Source organism: Penicillium crustosum (assembly GCF_028827405.1).
Source record: "Penicillium crustosum strain IBT 35664 chromosome Unknown utg000002l_segment0_segment0, whole genome shotgun sequence".
Taxonomy (NCBI): domain Eukaryota; kingdom Fungi; phylum Ascomycota; class Eurotiomycetes; order Eurotiales; family Aspergillaceae; genus Penicillium; species Penicillium crustosum.
In genome coordinates, this window is record NW_026623123.1 from 351,239 (window position 1) to 372,805 (window position 21,567).

General features: G+C 46.1%; 7 protein-coding genes across 7 annotated transcripts; 2 read left to right on the forward strand and 5 right to left on the reverse strand.

The window, feature by feature from the left end:
* Nucleotides 1–277: 277 nt before the first annotated feature.
* N7487_003630 (uncharacterized protein) lies at nt 278–4,451 on the reverse strand (the record flags this gene model as incomplete). Its single annotated transcript, XM_056871377.1, has 12 exons — nt 278–914; nt 983–1,500; nt 1,555–1,739; nt 1,792–1,856; nt 1,919–1,969; nt 2,032–2,103; nt 2,153–2,351; nt 2,403–2,642; nt 2,700–3,599; nt 3,658–3,891; nt 3,924–4,230; nt 4,287–4,451. The coding sequence occupies 12 exons, from the start codon at nt 4,449–4,451 to the stop codon at nt 278–280; spliced, it is 3,573 nt and encodes a 1,190-aa protein (XP_056729097.1).
* A 2,153-nt stretch (nt 4,452–6,604) lies between these two features.
* Nucleotides 6,605–8,685, reverse strand: N7487_003631 (MFS transporter; the record flags this gene model as incomplete). Its single annotated transcript, XM_056871378.1, has 6 exons — nt 6,605–7,260; nt 7,330–7,377; nt 7,448–7,823; nt 7,885–8,298; nt 8,364–8,554; nt 8,631–8,685. The coding sequence occupies 6 exons, from the start codon at nt 8,683–8,685 to the stop codon at nt 6,605–6,607; spliced, it is 1,740 nt and encodes a 579-aa protein (XP_056729098.1).
* Nucleotides 8,686–10,465: 1,780 nt separating this feature from the next.
* Nucleotides 10,466–12,321, reverse strand: N7487_003632 (alpha-amylase; the record flags this gene model as incomplete). The annotated part of the gene is made up of 6 exons (XM_056871379.1): nt 10,466–10,490; nt 10,570–10,822; nt 10,873–11,095; nt 11,164–11,184; nt 11,233–11,256; nt 11,314–12,321. The coding sequence occupies 6 exons, from the start codon at nt 12,319–12,321 to the stop codon at nt 10,466–10,468; spliced, it is 1,554 nt and encodes a 517-aa protein (XP_056729099.1).
* A 1,091-nt stretch (nt 12,322–13,412) lies between these two features.
* Nucleotides 13,413–14,186, reverse strand: N7487_003633 (DUF3632 domain-containing protein; the record flags this gene model as incomplete). Its single annotated transcript, XM_056871380.1, has 1 exon — nt 13,413–14,186. One exon carries the CDS (start codon nt 14,184–14,186, stop codon nt 13,413–13,415), a length of 774 nt encoding a protein of 257 aa, XP_056729100.1.
* A 1,163-nt stretch (nt 14,187–15,349) lies between these two features.
* On the forward strand, nt 15,350–16,463 carry N7487_003634 (putative mitochondrial phosphate carrier protein (Mir1); the record flags this gene model as incomplete). The annotated part of the gene is made up of 4 exons (XM_056871381.1): nt 15,350–15,397; nt 15,454–15,524; nt 15,590–16,009; nt 16,079–16,463. 4 exons carry the CDS (start codon nt 15,350–15,352, stop codon nt 16,461–16,463), a joined length of 924 nt encoding a protein of 307 aa, XP_056729101.1.
* A 1,521-nt stretch (nt 16,464–17,984) lies between these two features.
* Nucleotides 17,985–19,199, reverse strand: N7487_003635 (putative proline racemase; the record flags this gene model as incomplete). Its single annotated transcript, XM_056871382.1, has 1 exon — nt 17,985–19,199. One exon carries the CDS (start codon nt 19,197–19,199, stop codon nt 17,985–17,987), a length of 1,215 nt encoding a protein of 404 aa, XP_056729102.1.
* Nucleotides 19,200–19,312: 113 nt separating this feature from the next.
* N7487_003636 (uncharacterized protein) lies at nt 19,313–20,503 on the forward strand (the record flags this gene model as incomplete). The annotated part of the gene is made up of 2 exons (XM_056871383.1): nt 19,313–19,431; nt 20,338–20,503. The coding sequence occupies 2 exons, from the start codon at nt 19,313–19,315 to the stop codon at nt 20,501–20,503; spliced, it is 285 nt and encodes a 94-aa protein (XP_056729103.1).
* Between the last annotated feature and the right edge of the window lie 1,064 nt (nt 20,504–21,567).

Sequence of the window (21,567 nt, forward strand, 5' to 3'; positions counted from 1 at the left end):
TCAACCAAATTTTTTATTCAATGTTAGAAACCGTGTTATGGTTGCAGACACAAACGATAGTACCGATGCAAATATCCCTAGCTGATTTTCGAAAACATGCGACGATTGCAAGACTATTCTAGGTTAACTCATTAGCAAAATCGAATTGGATTTTCAAGCATGTCGAGACTACGTCACAAGAATATGCAATGTATATTGATATCTTTAATATATAGAGGGCCCTCATCTGAACTTGAATGATGCCTTTCCTGACTACGTGGACAAAAAGAGGCGTGAATCAACCAGATAATCCCACGAGAGCTACCGTTTGTAGCTTTCCATCTTGCATAGTGGCAATTGCATCCACCCCAGGTCTCATAGCACCCGTGATACCCGCAACGCGATGTGCAATCATAACAATAGTGTGGCCTTGAAGATCATGGCGAAGCATATCTGTCAGAATAGACTCAGTTTCCGTGTCCAACGAAGAGCTAGCTTCATCTAGGATGATAACTGGCTTGTGTGGCCCAGAAGATCGAATTCGCAACAGTGTTCGGCTTAGGGCAAACAGTTGTAACTGTCCGGCCGAGAATGGCAGAAATGAAGACATAGGAAGATCTAGTAAACTCTGAGTATCAATATCCATGTTTTCCTTTTTTCTTCCTGGAATGGCCGATGTTGAATAAATCTTGTCCCAAAGACCTGTCCTCTGGAGACTCCATAATATATCTTGATCCGAGCTTGTGTGGTAGGGATCTAGATTGAACCGCAGACTGGCCGTGGGAATACTGAACCCATCTTGAGGCACTGCAATGAACCCGCGTTTCCGGACAGTTCTCGGAGCCAGGTGGCCGATATTGATTTCGTCGATTGAGATAGACCCCTGTCCGGGCCTAAGGAGCTGCAACAATGAAAGCATCAAAGTACTTTTGCCACTAGATAGAGAGAGCGCAGTTAGCCATGGAGGTTGCAGTGCAAGCAATTGAGCTTATTTATTTCTTACCTCCCTGTTCGACCTATAACAATGACCTTCTGTCCAGGTTTGACCGCAAGAGAGAGATTGGACAAGGAAAGTGCCGCGGACTCTGAATAGGCGACTGAGATGCCATTGACCTGCAAATTGCCGGAAGAGGGCCATTGTGAGTCAGGATCTAAAGTACCCCCAACGTCATCCTCATTAGGGACGCAGTCTTGTATGCTCTTCAATCGGGAAATGGACCCCAAAGATGTCTCCAGAGATGTCCATGACTGTACAAGTCGTAGGAGTGTTGTGTTTGCAACGATGAGCAAGTTTAGAGCCACGCCAAGGTCCGCACCAGTGGTCGTATTCCGATACAGAACGGTGAAAGCGATCAGAATGACTGCGAAAATCGCAATGATACAATCCATGATCATCTTCAACCAGCATTGTAGGCAGAGGAGGATGTAAAATGGCTTTTGAGATAGGTCTAATGATTTGACATTTTCGTTCTCGAACTTGTCTTTCCAACCAAACGCTCGGATTGTAACAATACCGCTGGCCTAGAAAAGTAGTTAGAAGTTAGATTGCTAGCAATCTGCATGAAAACCACATACCGTGTCTAGGAAGTTGGTGAACACCGATGATCTTGACTCCAGCTCAAGGAAGCGCAGTTGTCGAGATGTCCGAAGGTAAATTCGTTGAATGAAGTACACGCACATGGCACAGATTGGTAAAGTAACAGCCATCACAGGTCTGATTTTCAAAAGCAGTATCAACTGCATCGCCAGTTTGAAGATTTCTGCTTGAAAGGTCAGCAAAACAAGCAAAGTCAGGGATTGGGCCAATCATACGGGTATATAAATTTGCCAGAGTTGAAGGAAGCTGCTTATCAACAACATTTATGTCCTGCCCAAACCTGTGGATCAAGACATTTGTTCAGGTGTGTGGTTATTGCCTAGGGGAAAGGGGTGTACAAACCTATTCATGATAGCACCGAGATCAGTTTCAGTGAAATAAGATAGAGGTGCCCTGTTTTATATTGATTAGTGCCCAGTTTGCTTAATATTGGAATAAAAAGGGTGGAAACAAACTTGAGGATCCGATCGAGAAGGTTCGCGTGCAAAACAGCCCCCGAGTTGACAGCGACTATCAATTGAGCGCACCTAAAGAGGGTTAGCATTGTTAGCCTATTTGGAAAGCGAATGGCCTTACCACATCGTCCCACTAGTTGCTATCCATGCAATTGAAGAGACTGCGGCATAGAGAAACATGTAGAAGGCTAAACTTTCGGGAGCTGATTCTGTCGCCCACTTGAGCACGTACTGGGCGAACGTAGAACCGAACGCAAAACCAGCAGTACAAGCAACCAAAATCAAAACATTTGTTCGGCCAATCGCGCTAATATAATAATCTATCTGAGATTAATAGAAAATCGTACATAATATGTGCACGTATATCATACCATAGATCGCAAGGTCACCGGTCCTCCGAGAAATCTCATCCGCAGCATCGTTCAGGTGTAGCTTCCGAATTGGCGCAGTAACCTTAGACGTCTCATGGTGTGGAGCACTGCTAAAGGGTTTTTCCGGAATTGTAGAACCCTCAGTAATGGCTTTCCGGTCATGAGGATGGGTCGGGGTTTGAAGGTGTAGTCTTGAATGTTGCAGAAGCAGCACTCTATCCGCAATTGGAAACAGGTCCTCTATTCAACCCTTGATGTCAGTGGAGTAGCAATTTATACAGATAATTGCGAACCTACTAGAGTTACTAATCAAAAGTACTGTTGTCCCCATTTTTCGGAACAGACCTCGTGGGCCCAACAATCTTTGCACGATATGACCTGTGACAGCGGGATCGAGAGCACTAAATGGATCATCTAGGACGAGTATCTCGTATTTTGAGTAGACCGCTCTAGCAAGAGCCTTTAATGCTTTTGTCAGAAAAATATTTTGCAAATGAGGAGCGGCCAAAAAGGTAGAGAAAGCCCATACTATGCGTTGTTTTTGCCCTCCTGACAAGTTCATCCCATTGTTCTCGATCAGTGCCAAATCACCACCGACAAAAGAGTCGAAGTCAGACACTAGACCGCATGCTTCGATCACCGCATTGTACCAATCGATATCTAGGTCGAGCAGGTGCCCAGATATAGCTTCGCGAATAGCGACGCTAGGTAGCCATGGAGCTTGAGCACAATATGCAATCTTCCTTGAAGATACAGAGATAGATCCTTTGGTTGGAGTGGTTTCTCCCAGAATGGTCATCGCTAATGTTGTTTTGCCGCTTCCAACAGTACCAGCACAGATCAAAATCTCGCTGCGATCGAGAGCTTGGGAGACATCAAGAAGAATAGGACTGGCTAATGAGGAAGGTTGGATTGTTATGTCTTGAAGTGTAGCCAATTGTTCAATGTTATCGTTTGGAGAGTACTCCCGCGAGTCTTGAATAGACGGCTGGCTGATATAAGTCTGGACACGATCGAAGTTTGACATTATAGAAATAGCTTGTGGAATGAGAGTCATGACCATGTTAGCTGGATGTGTGACCATAGCTAGTAGAGCAAGAGATGTGAATATTTGATCGGCCTGCAATCGATCGCTTTTCGAAGACATAGCGAAGAGGATTAGAGTCAAGACTGGAGCGAGGATTCCAAGTGCATTTGCTTGGATAAGAAGTTAGCACCAACGACTACATATCCGTCCGTTCGAATCAATACATACCACTTGCATTGTAGGCGACTAGGATCCACCTGAAAGGCTTTGATATTTGAATCTCCTCACTTCGTAGACGTAAAATCTGAGACTGGACTGCGTCTTCCATGCCCATTATCTTCAGACTCTTGATTCCCTCCAAAGTTGAAGTTGTTGCAGCAATACGGCTTTGTGTTGCCTCGTTCCAGGCTTTTTGTCGGTTCTCCAGGTGCTTTGCGACATACGCGCTCATCCGCGAACATGCTACGAACAGCGGTTAGCACTATTTAACTTACAGAATTTCTGACTTGTGCGATACTTGCCGAAGATTATTGCGAATGGTAGAAATGCAAACCATTGGATACGAGAGGCCAACAGCGTTGTCCCAATAACAACTTCCACAAGCCGGGCCCAAGTCTCGTGGAAGGTCTCGCCAACAGACTCAACGCTGTCAATATCAGAAGTGATCAATGTCAATGTGGACGAACCCTGAGACCTGTCATGCGTCAAATTAAGAGATGTGTGGTGAATTAGACCGATCAGTGCTCCCCGGACCATCACGCGTAGCCTGTTGATCCGACTTCGGTAGACTGCCGTTGATACCTGAATAGTCGCGGGTCAGATTGGTGGAGAGGGCAAATGACTTTTGAGTACCGTACCGCTATCCCCATATACACAGTTGTAGCAAAGAGCAGCAACCGAGAGCCACTATTTGCGCCCAGAATGGTGTCCGAGGTGCCGGTGCCATTGACAAACTTTATCGCAACTCCAATGAAAATGGGTTGGAGATATGTGAAGAGAATTAGGAATAAACGTGGTAGCATGGGTGATAGTAATGCACCCTTCAGACACTTGGCTAACGCATATGGAAGCTTCCATCTTGTGTGGACGTGAGCTAAACTGCACCTTAGCATTGCACAGCGTTCCCGAAAGAAGAACAAAGGGAAAACCCGGTTAACCTACATTCTGCGGCCCAGGATTCCAGAATTTGTCTTCGTAGCCTCTTTGACGAAAGATGTCCGTCAATCTCGGGCAAATGAGAAACGCTCAGCCTGGCGCTATACCCCTCCCTTAACACTGGATGTAACCACCAGAAGAAGACTTGACCAAGGAGCCCCGCTGCTTCCTCTGGCGTAGAACCAGATTCTTGGTCACGATATGAGAAGTGGCCCCTGGTTCGTAGACCCCAGGCCAGCCAGATACTCTCCAACAAAGCCCTAGATTTGATCAAGTAACAAGCCCCGATACTTGAGCTTGCGATTACTCGCAATTCCAAAAGATCTCTTGTTAGAGAGCATGCGAGGTAAACTAAAATAATGCCTGATGGGCTGATCGATCTTTTTTGTTCCAGAATCGATAGCGAAACAGCTGCAGTTGCCACTATCAGGACTAAGGTAGAGTCCACAAGAATGGCAAGGCTTGCATCGGGATGATCGCTTAACAGAAAGGACCTAAAACAAGCCGAGTGGATCGCAAGGAAAACAGTGGGAAAGGTCTATGGTAAGTCAATAATAGGTAGAGACAAATGGTTTTCTGGAAAATAGCAACCAACCAGTTTCTTTTTGTTCTGCGAGATACCCAGGTTCGTATTGGACAGTCGACAATAACGGATTTGTTGGAACAAACGAAAAAGCAAGATGAGCGACAGCGCGATTGATCCAGATATGCCGTTTGACGGAATTTGGAGGGTCATGGTCATTGACTTTAAGGCTTAGCAACCTACTTTCGCGTTTCCTCGTGTTTCGTTAGATGTTATGTGGAGAGGTGCCAAAGATATGGACAAACAAATTGCTCAGCTAGTTAGACAAGGCTAAGGAAACAAAAATGCCGACTCTGTTGTTTTCCTGATTTTATTTGGCCATTTCCGCTTGTTGCTTATTTAGATTCAAATTGAGCTTCCATGCTCACTCCGAAAGAGGATCTTCTGGACAGTCAGCAAACATGAACCCTGAAAAACCCCTCGGCTACTCCGTACTAAAATGTCTCACATTGGTTAGGAGTTGGTGAGATTTCGTGGCTAGCGTCAGGTGACGAAAACAAGCACAAATTAAACGCCATCGTGTGCCTTATCTACTAATGATCCGTTACAAAAGGACCCCAGTCTATAAATATCCTCAAACCACAATCTTGGCTAACGACAGCACTCAGCCGCATATACTGGGTTTGTCCTTGACGGCATAAGACTAGCGATCTGATTTATCTAGCTCAATACGATATAAAAGACGCTATATGTAAAATAACTCTGACATATTTTAGATGTCTTCTAGCGCGAAAGAGAGAAGCTAACATGAATGACGAATCTCATGCTGGTAGCCTAGGGCCATAATTTTTGATAGCATCCCCCAGAGCTCTTACCCTCTCTCTCTCTCTTCCTTCATTCCTTCCTTCCCTGTCCATTCAATAGCCGATCATTGAGCTATATTGTAGATATCTTTCGCATTAGCTGTACCAGCTTGTGGCTTAGGGATTACACAAAGTCGGAAAGGCTGGATTAAAGAGAGAGTAGGTCGAAAACAACAGTGGAATTCATTAAAACTAGATAAAGGTTATTTGCGGGTCTTCTTAGTAGAAGATATCAAAAGCAATATGAGTATGAAGCAACGCTCGCCCGATGCAATATCCGGTCCCTGATAGAAAGTAAAGTGAGATGACTCAAAATGGGGAAACAAAAGCAAAACGTATATGAAAATGCAGGCACCTGTGCGTTTTTCCCTCCGACAGGAGCGTGATTTGAAGCAGCTGGTAGGGTTCCTATGTTGCTTGAACATTAGAGAATAAGGATATGGTCATGTCACTCGCCTCGTGAAAAGAAAATCAAAACTTTTGAATCGCCAAACCGATGAGATAGGAGAAAAGAAAGACAGCGAAGAGGAACAAATGTCCCAACACGCGCGAAGAAAGTCGCCTTGTCGAGAAAACACTCGATGAGTAAATCGTGAAAACCACTGAACCTCAGATGCGCAATTATTGACCATCTTCAACAGATGATCGACGCTTTATCCGTGCGAGCAGTGTCAATCCTCGTCATCGAAATCCCAGTATTTCGGGACGGGATAGGCTCGAGAGCATCATCACCATTCGCAAGGCGCTCCTCCCTCTCCAACTCCAACCTCTCAGCCTCCTTAATGCGCTTTAGCTCCTGACAGAACTTGCTGTTTGCTCTAATGCGGTCACCGTAGCGAATAAATGCAAACGGAATTACAGAGACGCCCAGACTAATGAAAGCAATCAAACTGCAAGCCCAAGCCACTCCGAGCCGATTAAACATCGGCTTAGCCGCGAGCGGGAGCACAGCTCCAAAGATACTCCGTGTGCAGCTTGCGGCGGACTGTGCGCTGGCAGAGAGAGTCTCGTAGGCGTCGGTCAGGTAGTTCAACATAGCCATGAAAATCAACAGGTAGCCCATTCCGAACGGGATGCCGGAGAGGAAGGGGACGACCCAGTGGATGTTCGGCGAAGCTGTCCAGCCTACCCAGAAGAGGGAGATCACGTATAGGGGTCCGCCGATGCAGGCGAGGGGGAGTCTGCGATATTCCTCGATAAAGGCCCAGCTGGCGTTGCGGGCCTTTGCTCGAGCTAGGAAGCCATCGTACCATAGGAAGACGAAACAGGCAAGAACGGCGCCGATGCCGACTGTTGTGTGGAAGAAAATCAGAATTCACTCATTTTTAGTTTAGAGAAAGGAAGTTGGGGTAGACTTACTAGGCAGAAACATCAAGCCAGACACACCAGGGCTCATTTTGTAGATATCTGCATAGTGTTTGTTAGTGTTCTGTCTCCAACAAGGTTATGCGTAAGCTAGCTGGGATAGGTCACCGACCCTGGAAGATAATTGGATACGCCTCAAAGTAGAGGTAGAAGATCGCATATGCCAGAGCAAGGTACAGCGAACTCAGAGAGACGATATACTCATGAATAAGCATACGGAAGGGTCGTGATATCGTGATGAGAAGCATTTCTCGTAGATTGCGACTCTGAATCTCCAATGGCGATACAATGCTTGAATTCCCGGTGTCTTTGCGTAGCTTCTCCGCACGACGCTTCAGAATGACCGGCGCATATGTTTCAGGCATGAAGATAATCAACGGCAAGGTAGCACCTGCCAGGATAAGTCCAATCCAAAAACACCAACGCCAGTCAACAACTGCCACGAAGCCAGATACCCAAGGTCCGATAATTGGCCCGAAGGTTGTACACTGTTAACAAATTAGCCGTTGGACCCAAGAACTCTAGTTAAATGTATGCGGCAAAACTTACAGCCATGAAATAAGCCATCAGGCGACCTCGCAGTGTGGGATCATCATGGACATCAGCAAACAATCCGCCGACAGTAGCAATGGGCGCCGAGGCAACCATTCCATTGAATAATCGGAAGACAAGCAGAGATTCATATGAATCTGCGACAGCGCACGCCAGCGTGAATATCATGAATACAACAAAAGAGATGAGCAAAGGAGGCTTCCGGCCAAAATACTCGGAGCTAGGACCCCATAACAATGGTCCTACAACATAGCCGATGAGAAAGATGGAGATAGGCAAGACGAGCATTGTTTCGTTGGTGATGTTAAACTCTTCGGCAATTTGGGGGATGGCGTTGCTACAAATTGACGAGCCGATAGTACTGTTCATGACCTGCATGATACCAGCTGCGAGAACAAGGAACTTCCTCCTCTGTCGGACACATCAGTACTCTTTCCTTCGCCTTGCTTCTTCGTGTCAGGTAATATCCCACATACCGTTCTCCAGTTAACTGGGTTTTCCGGGTCGTTAGGCCCGAATGAAACAATAGTTTTGGAGGCCACTCGGCGGAATCTAGCATATGAAGGGTTTCCATAGCGTTCTTGGATGGGTTCATGGTCAACTTCCGAGTCTTGGTCTTCAGAATCATGGGAGTGACGTGACTCATGAGATGGAGCCACCGCGTGCTCTGTACAACAGTTTCAGTATTTTGAACTCTTAAGATACAATGGAGAAAGCATCAGCAAAGAATATAGGTGACTGACCTGTTGCTGACATGACCTTTTCTACATTTCCTTCGGTAGCCGCATGATCCGACATCTTGGCGATCTTGGCTCGACAAAATGGAAGGTCTATACGCTAGGTGAAGATCTAGGCGGGACGCAAGAGTTATAAAGAATTCAAAGTTGAAAAAAGCCCATCCCCACACAGTGGCAGTGGATATTTGACTCAGGCAGATAAAAGTTTGTTTAATGTGGATTCGACCCCACACCCATAGAGCAATCTCTGACTGTACGCCCTTACTTTGACAAATCAACTCAAGGACGCGAAATGAGTTGGGAAAATATAGCAGAGACTAGCCTTCCCTGTCAAAATAGGCATTTGGTGGTGTGGATCAATAGATCTGGCTCGGGTAGGACGGCTTTTTCCCAACTTGTTTGGGCGAAAAACAGCAGCCAAGAACCTGCGGATTGCTAAACCGAAAATTTTAGTCTATGAAATATCACATGGAATCTCGCATAGAAGACCGATTATCACAATCCTTGACAGACTAAGACATGTCGCTTGCGAAACTACGAAGGCCCATGCAGATCTTGAAGCAAATATCTCGACCGCATGCATCTTTCGTCATTTGAATGTTGAATTCTTCAATGTGTGATGAAGGGCGAAGACCCTGCCGATCAATCGATTGGCCTTGCATTAGCAATTGCGCCAGATAGTTTCCCTGTCATGTAAGTGAGGACCAATGACGCAAGCTCGATTGGGCTGACGAGTACTTGTTCCCATGATACGTGTGATTTGCGTAGTGGACTCGTTAACCCGATCCAGCTATATCCGATTTTTAATATGAGGAAGCTCTTTGTAGCGGAGACGCCAATGCTGGGCACAACGGGAACGGAGTATTCCACACATCGGGGGCTCAACTTAGAAAGTACATATCTCGTTCTCGAGGGATGCACATAGAGTAAATGAATGATTCCGTTTCGGGGGTATGGTGTCTCTTCCGATATGTAGGCCTCAACTTGTTTCTCGGAGATTGGGCTGATGTCGGCTAAGCTAAAATTCCCCGGTGTCGTTTCCGGTTGCGAGCTGACGGCTTCGGCTTTCTAGCCGATCTGCCCTGACCGCCCAAAGATCATGAGAACACAATCTTGAAAGAGCCCGGAGGAGACACCTGCAGCTAAAAGGGCCCCACAAACAGTATTCTTTGGAAAGAAATTGACTGACGTGTGTATGTGTGGAGATCGAATATTTTTTTCAAGTGGCAGGGCATTCCGGAGTTAAAGTGGCAGGGGGTTCCGACACACCCCTGGACGTCATCATATCATGCCTCAGGCATTAAGTTGATGTACACAGGCAACCAGGCACACCCGACACTAAGAATGTTTGACTCAATGTTAGAATTATACATTTATAGGGGAGATGAATGTATTAGCATCATCATCGCTAATATGTGTCTTCAACGTTCACACGATGACACAACATTACGCCAACCTGTGAGATAGTAAAGTTGACGTCGCTACTCAGGAACTTCCCTTTCGTTTGGTGAACTTGAAGGAGCTACTTTGAGGCAAGTCTACGCAACTAGATTGAGACAAGATCTCTGCCGTCGAATTTGAGTAATCAAAAGTCGTCAATTGTCAAATGTGCATACGTACTCCATACATATGTACCTATCCCTTGCGCACCTGCAAGACATCGAGGGAAGAAGGCTACAAATGGAGCCTCAAAATCAATGGATTTTTTTCAACTCTACTCAATTCTGGTAGCAATGAATTATAACTTCATCCCCAACATACATAAGTATCAAATATTAAAGCTTAATATAAATGAGTGTCTATCCACGGCTAACCACAGGGATATTCTGTCACATAAACTCCTAGAAGCTGTATATATCATCATTGCTAATATGAAATGACTAGTTAGTATCTCAATTTTTTTTTCTGGACACTGAAACCCCAGGTCTTGATGTATGGAACTTACAAAGGCCGATTGATTTCATTTCTCCCGTCTGCTTGAGAGTTCACCCAGACACTAACACTCATAGCGGCGACTAGGAAAACTCCATAGCCGCAGTTATTAATGAGCACCGTCTCATCTCGCCAGTTAAGAATATCTGTCCACAATTCCCCGGCATGTCTGTGACCAACGAACATGCGCTTGTAGGACGCGCCACTATTGCTGAGGATACATGCAAGGCCGAATGGGTGTTTATAGCTCCCGTAGCGCACAAATCCTGTATAGATGTCAGAACTAACAATTCACATCCAAGAAAACTATACTAACCAATGCAGTTCCGTCTATTGAAGTAGTCTCGTTGTTCGCCATGTGCATATAGCTTTCGAGCTCGCGTGAGTATGGGAAGCGTTCCGCTGCATGCTGGCCCAGGTTGGGCCTCGGGTCCACCATTAATTCCATAGAGGTCTCCATAGAAAATGCATGGCTGCCCTTGGCTTCGAAGGAGGATTAAAGAGTATGCGAGAGGTTTGAAAAAGGGCGCAATGATAGTCTGTCAGGAACTTAAGTTCTCATCCACCTTCCAGGACGGTATAATGTTGCAAGTTGGGTGCATCTCACCTCTAATGATTGTCCAGGTTGCTGAGATTGTAAGCTTCAGTAACATGACAGAAACGGTCTTCAACATACTGTATCATGATTTCCAACAAAAGTCTGACGGTGGAAGTGACGTTAGTGGTAAACATTTCCCACAAGATAGTTGAGTCTTACTACTGCATGCGACGACATCTGCTCTACTAACGTGCCATTAAAAATATTTCGTAGATCACCACCTGCCATCTTGGAGACAGCTGCAAATCGGCCCAGCAGTGGCACATCGAACAAGGAGACCCCATAATCCATTAGTTTAAGATACCCCAGGAGTAGATCCACCTCTCCTCTCCAGTACTCTGCGAGTAATAAGTAATTAGCACCAACCGTATTACGCAAATGTGTCACAAAATCTTTCTGAAAAGAGGCGGAGTAATGCTTTGCTGCATCTATTCGCATCCCACTGATTGGTAATTCGGTGCCAATCCACTCTCCCCATTTCAATATATCAGCTCGAACTTCTGGATGGGAATGGTCGAGATCGGCGAACATCAGGTAGTCGTAATTTCCGAGCTCATCACTCACATCCTTCGCCCAGTCCTTGTTCGGTCCCTGTATCTTATATATTGCATGCTGCCGGGTCGCATCGTCCCAGTCTACACCGGTAAAATGTTGCCAGTGATACTTCATGGAGCTGTACTTCTCACCACGTCCCGGAAAGTCAAAACCGACCCAACCAGAGATGGTCAGAGGTGGAGATATTTCAGTGACCCGATCTGCAAAATTTTTGACATCGATAAGCACTCTGGTCTTCCCTGTGTCACCGGGGAAATAACCACCTTCTAGGTCCATCTTGATGACTGTAACCTTCTCAGTTGAATCTGCCCCGGCTTTCTGGTTCAACACAGTATCCCAGTAAATCCCAATGTTCATATCTTGTGCAGCCCGTACCAAGCTCTGCAGGTCCTCCTTCGGGCCCCATCGCGTGGCTCTGGTACCCTTCTGGTCGAATTCCCCGAGATCATACAGATCGTAGATGTCGTACCCAATTCCAGATGGGTTCATCCCCTTGCACCCAGGCGGAATCCAGATATTGTCGACTCCGATGTCTTTCAGATCGGGGATTGCCTTGCGGAGGCGCTTCCAATGGCGTTGGTCGGCTGGCACGTGCCATTCGAAACCCTGCATCATGAGTGTGTTTTCGGGGGAGACCACGACTGCTTTTCATCAAGTCCGACAGCATCTACTCGATATCGAGACGGTTAGCTCATAGTAGGAAATACATGGAGATAAGGGATTTAAGAACCCTCGATCTCTCGCCACTTCTTGGCCCCTCTCTGGATCTTCAAACAACAGCTTAGGAATGACAGCATTTGGTCGGTGCGTGCCTCTCTATCGCGAAGATGGCTGTGGTAACTTGGCTATGGACCACTTATGGTCTCAGAGGTGTAGAGAGAAGAAATAATGGCATCCCGCAATCCTCAAATATACCATGGTCTCCAAAAATCAGGGCTGGGTGGAACTGACGAGTGACACTGACACACCCTGCTGGGCGAGATACACTGGATGGTAAAGATTCAAAAACCTGCACGTTGAGTTGGAAAAGCAAACTAAATTTGGTTTTGAGAGATAAGATAAATCTTTAAATTAACATCTACTAATTGATATGAACACAAATTAATATTTCCGTCTGCTTCATAGAGGTTTATTTGGGTAGGCTGTCGCGACTGCACTGTGGCAACATCTAGGACACGTCCACCCCCCAGTGAGCTTTGTACAAATAGTCAATGCGATGAATCAGTGTCACGAATCTTTGACGCTTCAATATCGGGCTACAATAAATATAGGTAGAGCAAAGAAAGTCTGTACTATATTGTACAGTACAAATATCTCGGATCGTTGGAACGGAACCAAGTACAAATGTAGCCAATCACACAACTTGTTAGGGGTGACTAACAGAGGCTTGGCTATAGGGATTGATTCGTGGAAAAGCAGGCTGAGAGCTGTAAATGACTAACGATAGCGCTCTTCCAAGGTTCCCAAGGCTGGAAATCCCTCAAAAGTAGCGGTCTCGGCGTGATAACAACATTTGAATGGTAACCAATTGTAAATATGTGTCCACAGTGGGGATGTGGCTCGTGCGGGGCGGACTATTGTTGCGGCCAACTGACCCTTTTCATTATTGTTTATGCACATTACTTAAAACAGACAGCTATAGGTAGAGATCTTTCATGTTGTATATTGACAAAGCTGTGATATAATTCTTCATGCCTCATGTCTCACTTCTCAATCTCCTCCATAGTCCGCTGCGCATCCCTTGCTGCGGTTCTCACATCATTTCCAATCTCTTCTAGTATAGCCAACTCCCCAAATCTCTCCTTCCAAAACTGCCACCTCTCTTTACAAAACCCATGTTGACCTTTCCAGAGCGGGCCTCCTTTCCCGAGAGCACCATCAAACCCTTCATTCCACTGATAGATATCTGCCCCAAGAATACTGATCCACGCAGCAGCAGCGGGAATCAATCCTTCTAGTTTCCCCATAGATTTTTCTGTCGGTGATTCCAGTGCCTCGCGCAGGGTAATCAGCGCAAACCAGGAGTATGCAAAGACAGGTACTTTTGTCGCCATTAACTGTGCGGTGAATCTGTCCCGGTTGATAATTCGCGAGATTGCGCTTTGACGAGAGTCAGGGGGTCCAGCCGGTACGGATGCATTCCACTCATCGCGGAATTGCCAGCCAAGCATTGGCAGATCTTTCCAGACTTGCATATCGTGAAGCAAAACGGAATCTCCGTTTGATGTTTTTGCGTTGGGGAGTTTTGAGAGCTGGACTAGCACATTGACGAGTTTATCATGGTGATCGGGGAAGTCGTATGCACACTTGAATATCAAGCTCCATAGGCTGGTGATTCCCCCCTCGAGATCTGAGTCGTCTGCCAAGGAGATGGAGGCCAAATATTCAGCGGCTTGCTGTGCAGATATACTGTCGCTGAAGAGGTCTTGCAGAATCGCAAATCGAGGGGCAAAAGTATCTTCTGTGATAGCGACCATTTTCGGGGATGATTGATCACAAATAGGCGTTCGTATATGATAAAGGGCAGGTGCAGTGATGTTGTAATTCTCTAAATTCGAGTTCCAGGGAATTAATAGTCTCTTATCACTCGGCGTGCATATTGGTCACCTCGAAGCTCTGTAGTATCCCATAGTGGCCTCGTGGCCTTTATCTGCTGATCTCATTGGTTCTGATTCCAAGGTTGCATAGGTACATCCATAGCTTCACCTAAAATTCGATAGCCTTGAGTACACTAAGCCAGGGTCCTACGGCAGTATTTTGTCATAATGACATGCAGTTTTGAAATCCCTCGGTTTTTTTTTGGAAATCAACTTAACTTTGTTATATTTGTACATCGGTTTCACCTACAGCCCTTGCTTTGCATCCAATCAATAAGATAGATAACTTCAACCACAAGATAACGTATCAAATTTTAATTGTATGATGACTTATAAAATTCCCGATCATGTTCTGCTAGGCGATAGTCCAAATTATGGCTATATAACTCATGTAGGTCGAAGGTTGTATACCATGATGTATAGATAATATAACTCAATGGCCGCAAATAACTACCTTCACATGTCAGATTAATACGTGTCCACTGTGACGTAGGGAGAGAGATGTGGCTGATGCGGACAATCTCCCAGTTCCAACGTGGGTCTGATATTGCAATGTGATTTTGTTTGTATGTACTCCGTAGCATACAGTGCAATGTGCTCTATACCAACACTTCACCAATTCTATTAAGATGAACGATGACCCTTAAAAATAGCTTGGAATGCGCCCCTATCAAATCCCTTTGCGGTTCCTCATCCCGCCTATTTCCGGCAACGGGTTCCAACCACCAACATCCGGGATGACGTCTAACAGCCAACCTCAACCTTCAAGTTAAGGGTTTGATATAAGTGTATGAATATAAAACACATAACAATTGACTATGTAAAAAGGATTGCGAATAAAACGCTATGCGGTTGACCGGGCGATCGGAGTTTAGTGTGGCTACCGAGTGGCTCCCGCATTGGCCGCGAAAAGTTTTCGGGTTCGGCGGCCCCATCCCTTTCAAATCCTTTCTTCTTCTCTTCCACTCCCAAAGGCTTCAATTGCATCCCATCCTCTCCTCTCTTTTTAACGTTTTTCTTTACGTTATTTCACATCCATCAAAATGGCCGCCCCTACCGCCCCCAAGGAGGAGATGAGCGCTCTCAGCCTCGTATGTTTTGAAACCGAAACTCCATGCTTCAAAACTGACTCGATTCTTGCTTCCAGTACTCTCGCTTCGCTTTCGCCGGTGCCATGTGCTGCGCTATCACCCACGGTGCTGCCACTCCTCTCGATGTGTAAGTTTCTGAAACTATTGCTAGTGCGCGAACAAGAATTTCCGCTCATACCCGGTCCTCCACAGCGTCAAGACCCGTATCCAGCTTGACCCCGTCACCTACAACCGCGGTATGCTCGGTGGTTTCCGCCAGGTCATCCAGAACGAGGGTGCTGGCGCTCTCCTGACTGGTTTCGGTCCTACCGCCGCCGGTTACTTCCTCCAGGGTGCCTTCAAGTTCGGTGGATACGAGTTCTTCAAGCAGCAGTCCATCAACGCCCTTGGCTACGAGACTGCCAAGAACAACCGCACCGCTGTCTACCTCGCCTCCGCCGGTGCCGCTGAGTTCATTGCTGATATCGCCCTGTGCCCTCTCGAGGCCACCCGTATCCGTCTTGTCTCCCAGCCTACCTTCGCCAGCGGTCTCCTCCCTGCCATGACCCGCATCCTGAAGGAGGAGGGCATCGGTGCCTTCTACTCTGGATTCGGACCCATCCTGTTCAAGCAGTAAGTTTCTGTTTTTCCCTCGTTCGATTTATACCCCATGAAATTCCCACTAACTCGAACTCCCCACAGGGTCCCCTACACCATGGCCAAGTTCGTCGTCTTCGAGAAGGTCTCCGAGGCCATCCTCGCCAAGGTCAACAAGGAGACTCTCTCCGACGGTGCCAAGACCGGTATCAACCTCGGCTCCGGTCTCATCGCCGGTCTCGCCGCCGCCATCATCTCCCAGCCCGCCGACACCATGCTCTCCAAGATCAACAAGACCCAGGGTGCTCCTGGTGAGGGTACCGTCACCCGTCTGATCAAGATCGCCAAGGAGCTCGGTATCCGTGGCTCTTACGGTGGTATCGGTGCCCGTCTCTTCATGGTTGGCTCCATCACTGCCGGTCAGTTCGCCATCTACGGTGACATCAAGCGCATGCTCGGTGCCACTGGCGGTGTTGAGATCGGTAAATAAATGACTCGAGTCTAATATGCTCGGGAGGATTATAGAGACTACCCTTAGAATTATTTTTGTTTTACGCCTTGTCCATCCCCCACACACGATGTACAATATTTCTGTCTCAGTTTCCTTTCAAGAACAAGCTCGCCATTTTGTCACATTTACAATTATTTCCACTTCTTTCGTAAAGTAACCGTCTTTAGTCATTGATTACGTATTGATGCCTTGGCACCTGGGCAATCATATGCCCAGGTGTATTTTTCTAGTCTTGAGAGGGCCTGTGCCACCACAATATACGACACTGCTTCGAGGGCTTCTATCTAGAAGGGGCTTTTGTGATGGTTCGGCCGATTCTTTCGGATGCCAATGCACTTGAATAGAATAGTAGCTAGGCGTTTGAGGAAAACGAGTTGTGGAGGGCTTGGTGGCATTTTGGTTGAGGCTAGAGTCCGTTAGGACGATCTCCGATATATTCATGTCCAGTCCTGACAGTTTCTAAATTTGGAGGCAGTGGCTTTTTGTCTGTGCTTTCATATCGAAATATAAGATATCGTTCGTTTATATTTGAGTATTGTTAGAAGACATCCGCAACATAATGACATTGATCCTAAAGTTCCGACGCCGAATTCAGAATTCATAGCATATAATCGTTGGTTACTTAAATGTTTCTATGAGATGGGAACTATCTATAACTAGGCGTCCGGATCCATATCTGGAAACATGACCCCCAGTGTTCCCAAAAGGACACCTAGGAATGATGTCTGTATCCTTGGTGCAGCGCTGCACCAAGGATACAAGATCATTCATTTCAATTTTTCTTCGCTTCAAACAGAGGCTTGAGTGGACCTCGGGCATTTTCTGTCCAATATCAAATAGGGATTTTTCCTAGCTTCCGCTATTGGAAGTGCCATGAGTTGCTGTAAATTGATTTGGTCAGGACGACCTTGAAACCTGGAAATTCTTTTGGTCTTGTCCATACCCAACACACGATGTACAATGACTATTTTGTTCCAGTTTCGTTTCAAGAACAAGCTCGCCATTTTGTTACATTTCCGTTTTTGTCGTAAAGTATCATTGTGTTAATCTAGATTATGTATTGCCGCCTTAGGTGCAAGCAAGTTGAATTTCAAGAGGGAGGCTGAGAGATCATGGCACTAATACCCGTGAGGGCAGCAATAATACTAGACCTGACACCGGCCATCTCGTGCTGGGAGGAGTTTTTGTATTGACCTGGAAAGGGTGGAGTATAAGGTCTTCCGGAACAGACAGAGCTGGAGAGACAAAGAGGAACAAATAAAAATAACATCGCTGCCAAACGAACGGCGACCTAAAAAAAAAAAAAATTATTTTTTTGAGGAGAGAGACGTATATATAAGGAAAGTCCAGTGGTTAGCGGCGCCTCGTCGCTTATACAGCGCCATGTCGCCAGCTTGACCATAGGCCCAATCCCCAGGTGGCTTAGGCATGCACGCTTCAATTTAAGTTCAAAATAGGACAAACAGACACAAATATCACATTGCACTACTTCAAACAGCACTACAAGGCAATATCCCTCACAGAGAATCCATTCACCCCGAGACCATCCTCCTTCTCTACCACAAAGGAATGGTATCCGGTATAATACGCATATCCCTCAACACACACTCGAACAATATTTTGGTCTGCTCCACCTGTGCCAGCATCAAAGACAGACCCAACAAATCCAGAAAGACCTCTATATGTACGAGTTACTAAAGAGTTATAGATCCTCTTCTCGCCCGCTGGCAAAGACCCTTTGGCATGTGCAAGAGCCACCCTCGCAGCGACACAGCCTCCAGTGGGAGACCGGTCGATCTGCTGGTTCGCAAAGAAATAGAGGCCCGTCTCTTCACCACTAGCCTCTAGCTGCGCACGGGCAGCCGCCGTCCCTTCCGGGGCACTAACATGTCCCAGTCGTGTATCCGTGATCATAATCCCGTACAATACCCCCTCCTCAGCAGTCCGAATATCCCGAGTGAGATGTTTCAAATCCGGGTTGGTAACCACCGCCTCCTTGAGCAACTTCGTCGCATGGTCCATCTCCTGCAACTTAACTTGACCGAGTCCACTAGGGAAGCCCAATTCCTCGGCACTAATCATACAATAGTACGCACCCCCATAAGCAAAGTCTGCCGTAACAGTAGTCTTGCCCTGAAGCTCAGCCCAGCGATACTTCTCAGGAACCGGGATCTGAAAGGAGATACCTGTAGCGAACGACGGCACAGACACAAACGAAACAGGACGCGACGCATCCGACTTCCCAGATGCCAAGGTGGGGACGGTAACCTCGACCACTCCACAGGGAACATGCAAATTAAGAGTCGTCGTCCGGGACACGGGGTCATATTTCAATTCCTTGCGACGAGCAAATACCTTCTCGTCAACATCGACAAGGAACCGACCCAGCGCGATCGTCGCGTGTCCGCACATGGTCGAGAACCCTTCATTGTGCATGAACAGAACGCCCATATGGGCTTTTCCGGAGGCGACGAGCTCAGTCTCCGGGCGTAGGATTGCGCCATACATGTCATAGTGGCCGCGCGGTTCGAGCATGAGAACGCGGCGGAACTCGTCGAATTGGGATTTTGCTTGCGCTCTTTGCTCCAGGAGTGTACCTGTAAGTGGTGGGATGCCGTTCCAGATAATCCGTGTTGGCTCTCCTGCTGTGTGCATTTCGACGCAGGTTATCGGCCTGATGGGGCCTGGGGCTTCGAGGGGTTGTGGGATTTCCATGTTGTGGGGATGGGGATGGGGATGGGGATGTCGGAGCTAGGAAGGGATTTTGAAATTTATGTTTGTCTGGATGTAATGATTTGCTCCGCGATGCGAACTGGCACTGATTTAATATGGACAGTCCCCCGACGTCGGAAGGCGGGCCCGAGAATTTAGATAACGCCTTTGCCCGAACAGGTAGGTGGGAGCTTGTCAATATAAGGGCGTGGGCACCAATAATCGTTCATGGCTTGTGTTTTTCTATTTATAGGTACTTTCTTGCTAAGCATGTCGATATACAATGTTACATGTCTTGATTGTTACATGCATAGTCTTCTGTTTGTTTCTTGGGAAGTCAGTTGGTGGAGCGGGAGGGGTTCTGTTCAGATCCACTTTGTATCCATCAATCACTAACTAGCTCATGGGTATGTAGCATCCTTTCTGGAACGATGATGAATACAATAAAAGCCCAAGGTGAATGAGATTAGAATCGAGTCAACAGGTGAGTTAACCATTTAATATTGCGCTTTTCTTATTGTTATGCCGCAAAGGCCCTCGAATGTCGACACAGTTCGATTTTTTTGGGTAACGACATCGAGAGAAACGAAGCTATATGCCTATCTCATACCTTTTGGGCGAAATCAAAGATATACTTAAATGGTCCTTTTAGGTGATACATCTCTTCTAGCCCTCTAGCTCTGTGAAATAATTCGTTGTCATTGGATATAGAGTAGAGAAAGCAGACTGGGTACGAGCCTGTCTTTTAGGGATGCGGTATTTGCGAAAAGCTAGTATTTAGTGGCACATCGAAAGTGCTGCAATAACGTTCTATTACAACAATCAGCTCACGGTATAGTTTCTGGAAGTTCGACTATAACAGAACATATCATCACCCACCACCCACCCCCATACCACCACCACCACTAGGCGATGCAATATCAAGCTCACGTTTAGTTTTGGTATATTCCCCATATCTGAACATGATGAAATATCTCACTCCATAATATTCGAGTTTCTTGCTATTGGGAACTGAACAATCGCCCCAAAAACTAAGAGCCACTTACTCACCCAACACCACACACACATGAATGATGATGGCCCTACGATGTAGTTAAACCGTTCTAACCACATCTCGAGCAACAAGTAAGCAAAAAGAAAGGCAAAAGGGCAAAAAGATTGACCGACGCAGGGATCGAACCTGCAATCTCTTGATTCGTAGTCAAGCGCCTTGCCATTGGGCCAGCCGGCCACGCTGTTGTGAAATTTTTGGTCTCAATGTGCATCATAAGCGGAGGCAGATTTTTCTAGGGCAAGGACCCACTTAAAAAGTCCGCATCGGGATTTTTGTGCCGTTTTCAACGACAATTATTCTCTCGAGCCATATGTATATCAGGTCAATTCAATTGCAAATGATCAATGCGAAAATAATTTAGTTTTGATGAGTGGGATTATTCTCATGCATCATCCTTGGACTTCCTGCCATCCAAACGCGATACTATTTCCCTCGGACTTTGAGAGAGGAATGGTCTGGTATATATATATATATATATATATTTGTAACGACATTCCCGTACTCGAGATATTTAATTATGATGGAAATATATAGAATATCGGGTTGTGCTGTACGTCTCTTAAGCATCTACGCTACTATCAAAAAAAAGGAAAGAAGAAGAAAAAAAAGCACATATATTTATTTAAATAAATTTTTTGCAGACATCACCCCCTACACCACGACGACCTGATTGGTATACTAACATCACTTTCACAGCTGCCTAGACCCAGCTTTCTATATATCCAATGCTGGGTGCTTTTTAGGACTAATCCCATCGAATAACAAAAACGAATTACACAACCCAAGAAGTCTAATAACATTTCGTTGATAACATATGGACCCATCTATATATTCACCCACCCCTTCTTCATCCGCGTACTTTGAGATATCCGTTTTCTAAACCTCGGGATACTTGAAGCATGTCTATTAATATACTACGCCATGAATAGTCTAATTGGCACACCATTTAGCTCGCGACGATCATGATCGACCGAATGAGGTAGAAACGGCTAAAAAAAAGTACCTTGTTACACACGATGAGTATATTCAGAGTATAAGGAAAGGCAAAAAATGCTCACATGCCGATTTGAACGACAGACCTCGTGATAGACTAGACAATACTAGTCACGCGCTCTACCAACTGAGCTATGCGAGCTGGTTATATTAGAAATTAATTAAATGCAATTAAGACCAAATCAGAGTTTGCATTCAATTAATCCAACCCACCAATATACCATTAGGCTACACTATGCCCGCAGGGAATACAGGATTGATCTATCTATACTGTACGTAGAGATAGACTTTCTTTATAATTTCTTTTTATCTTGTTTCGATTGT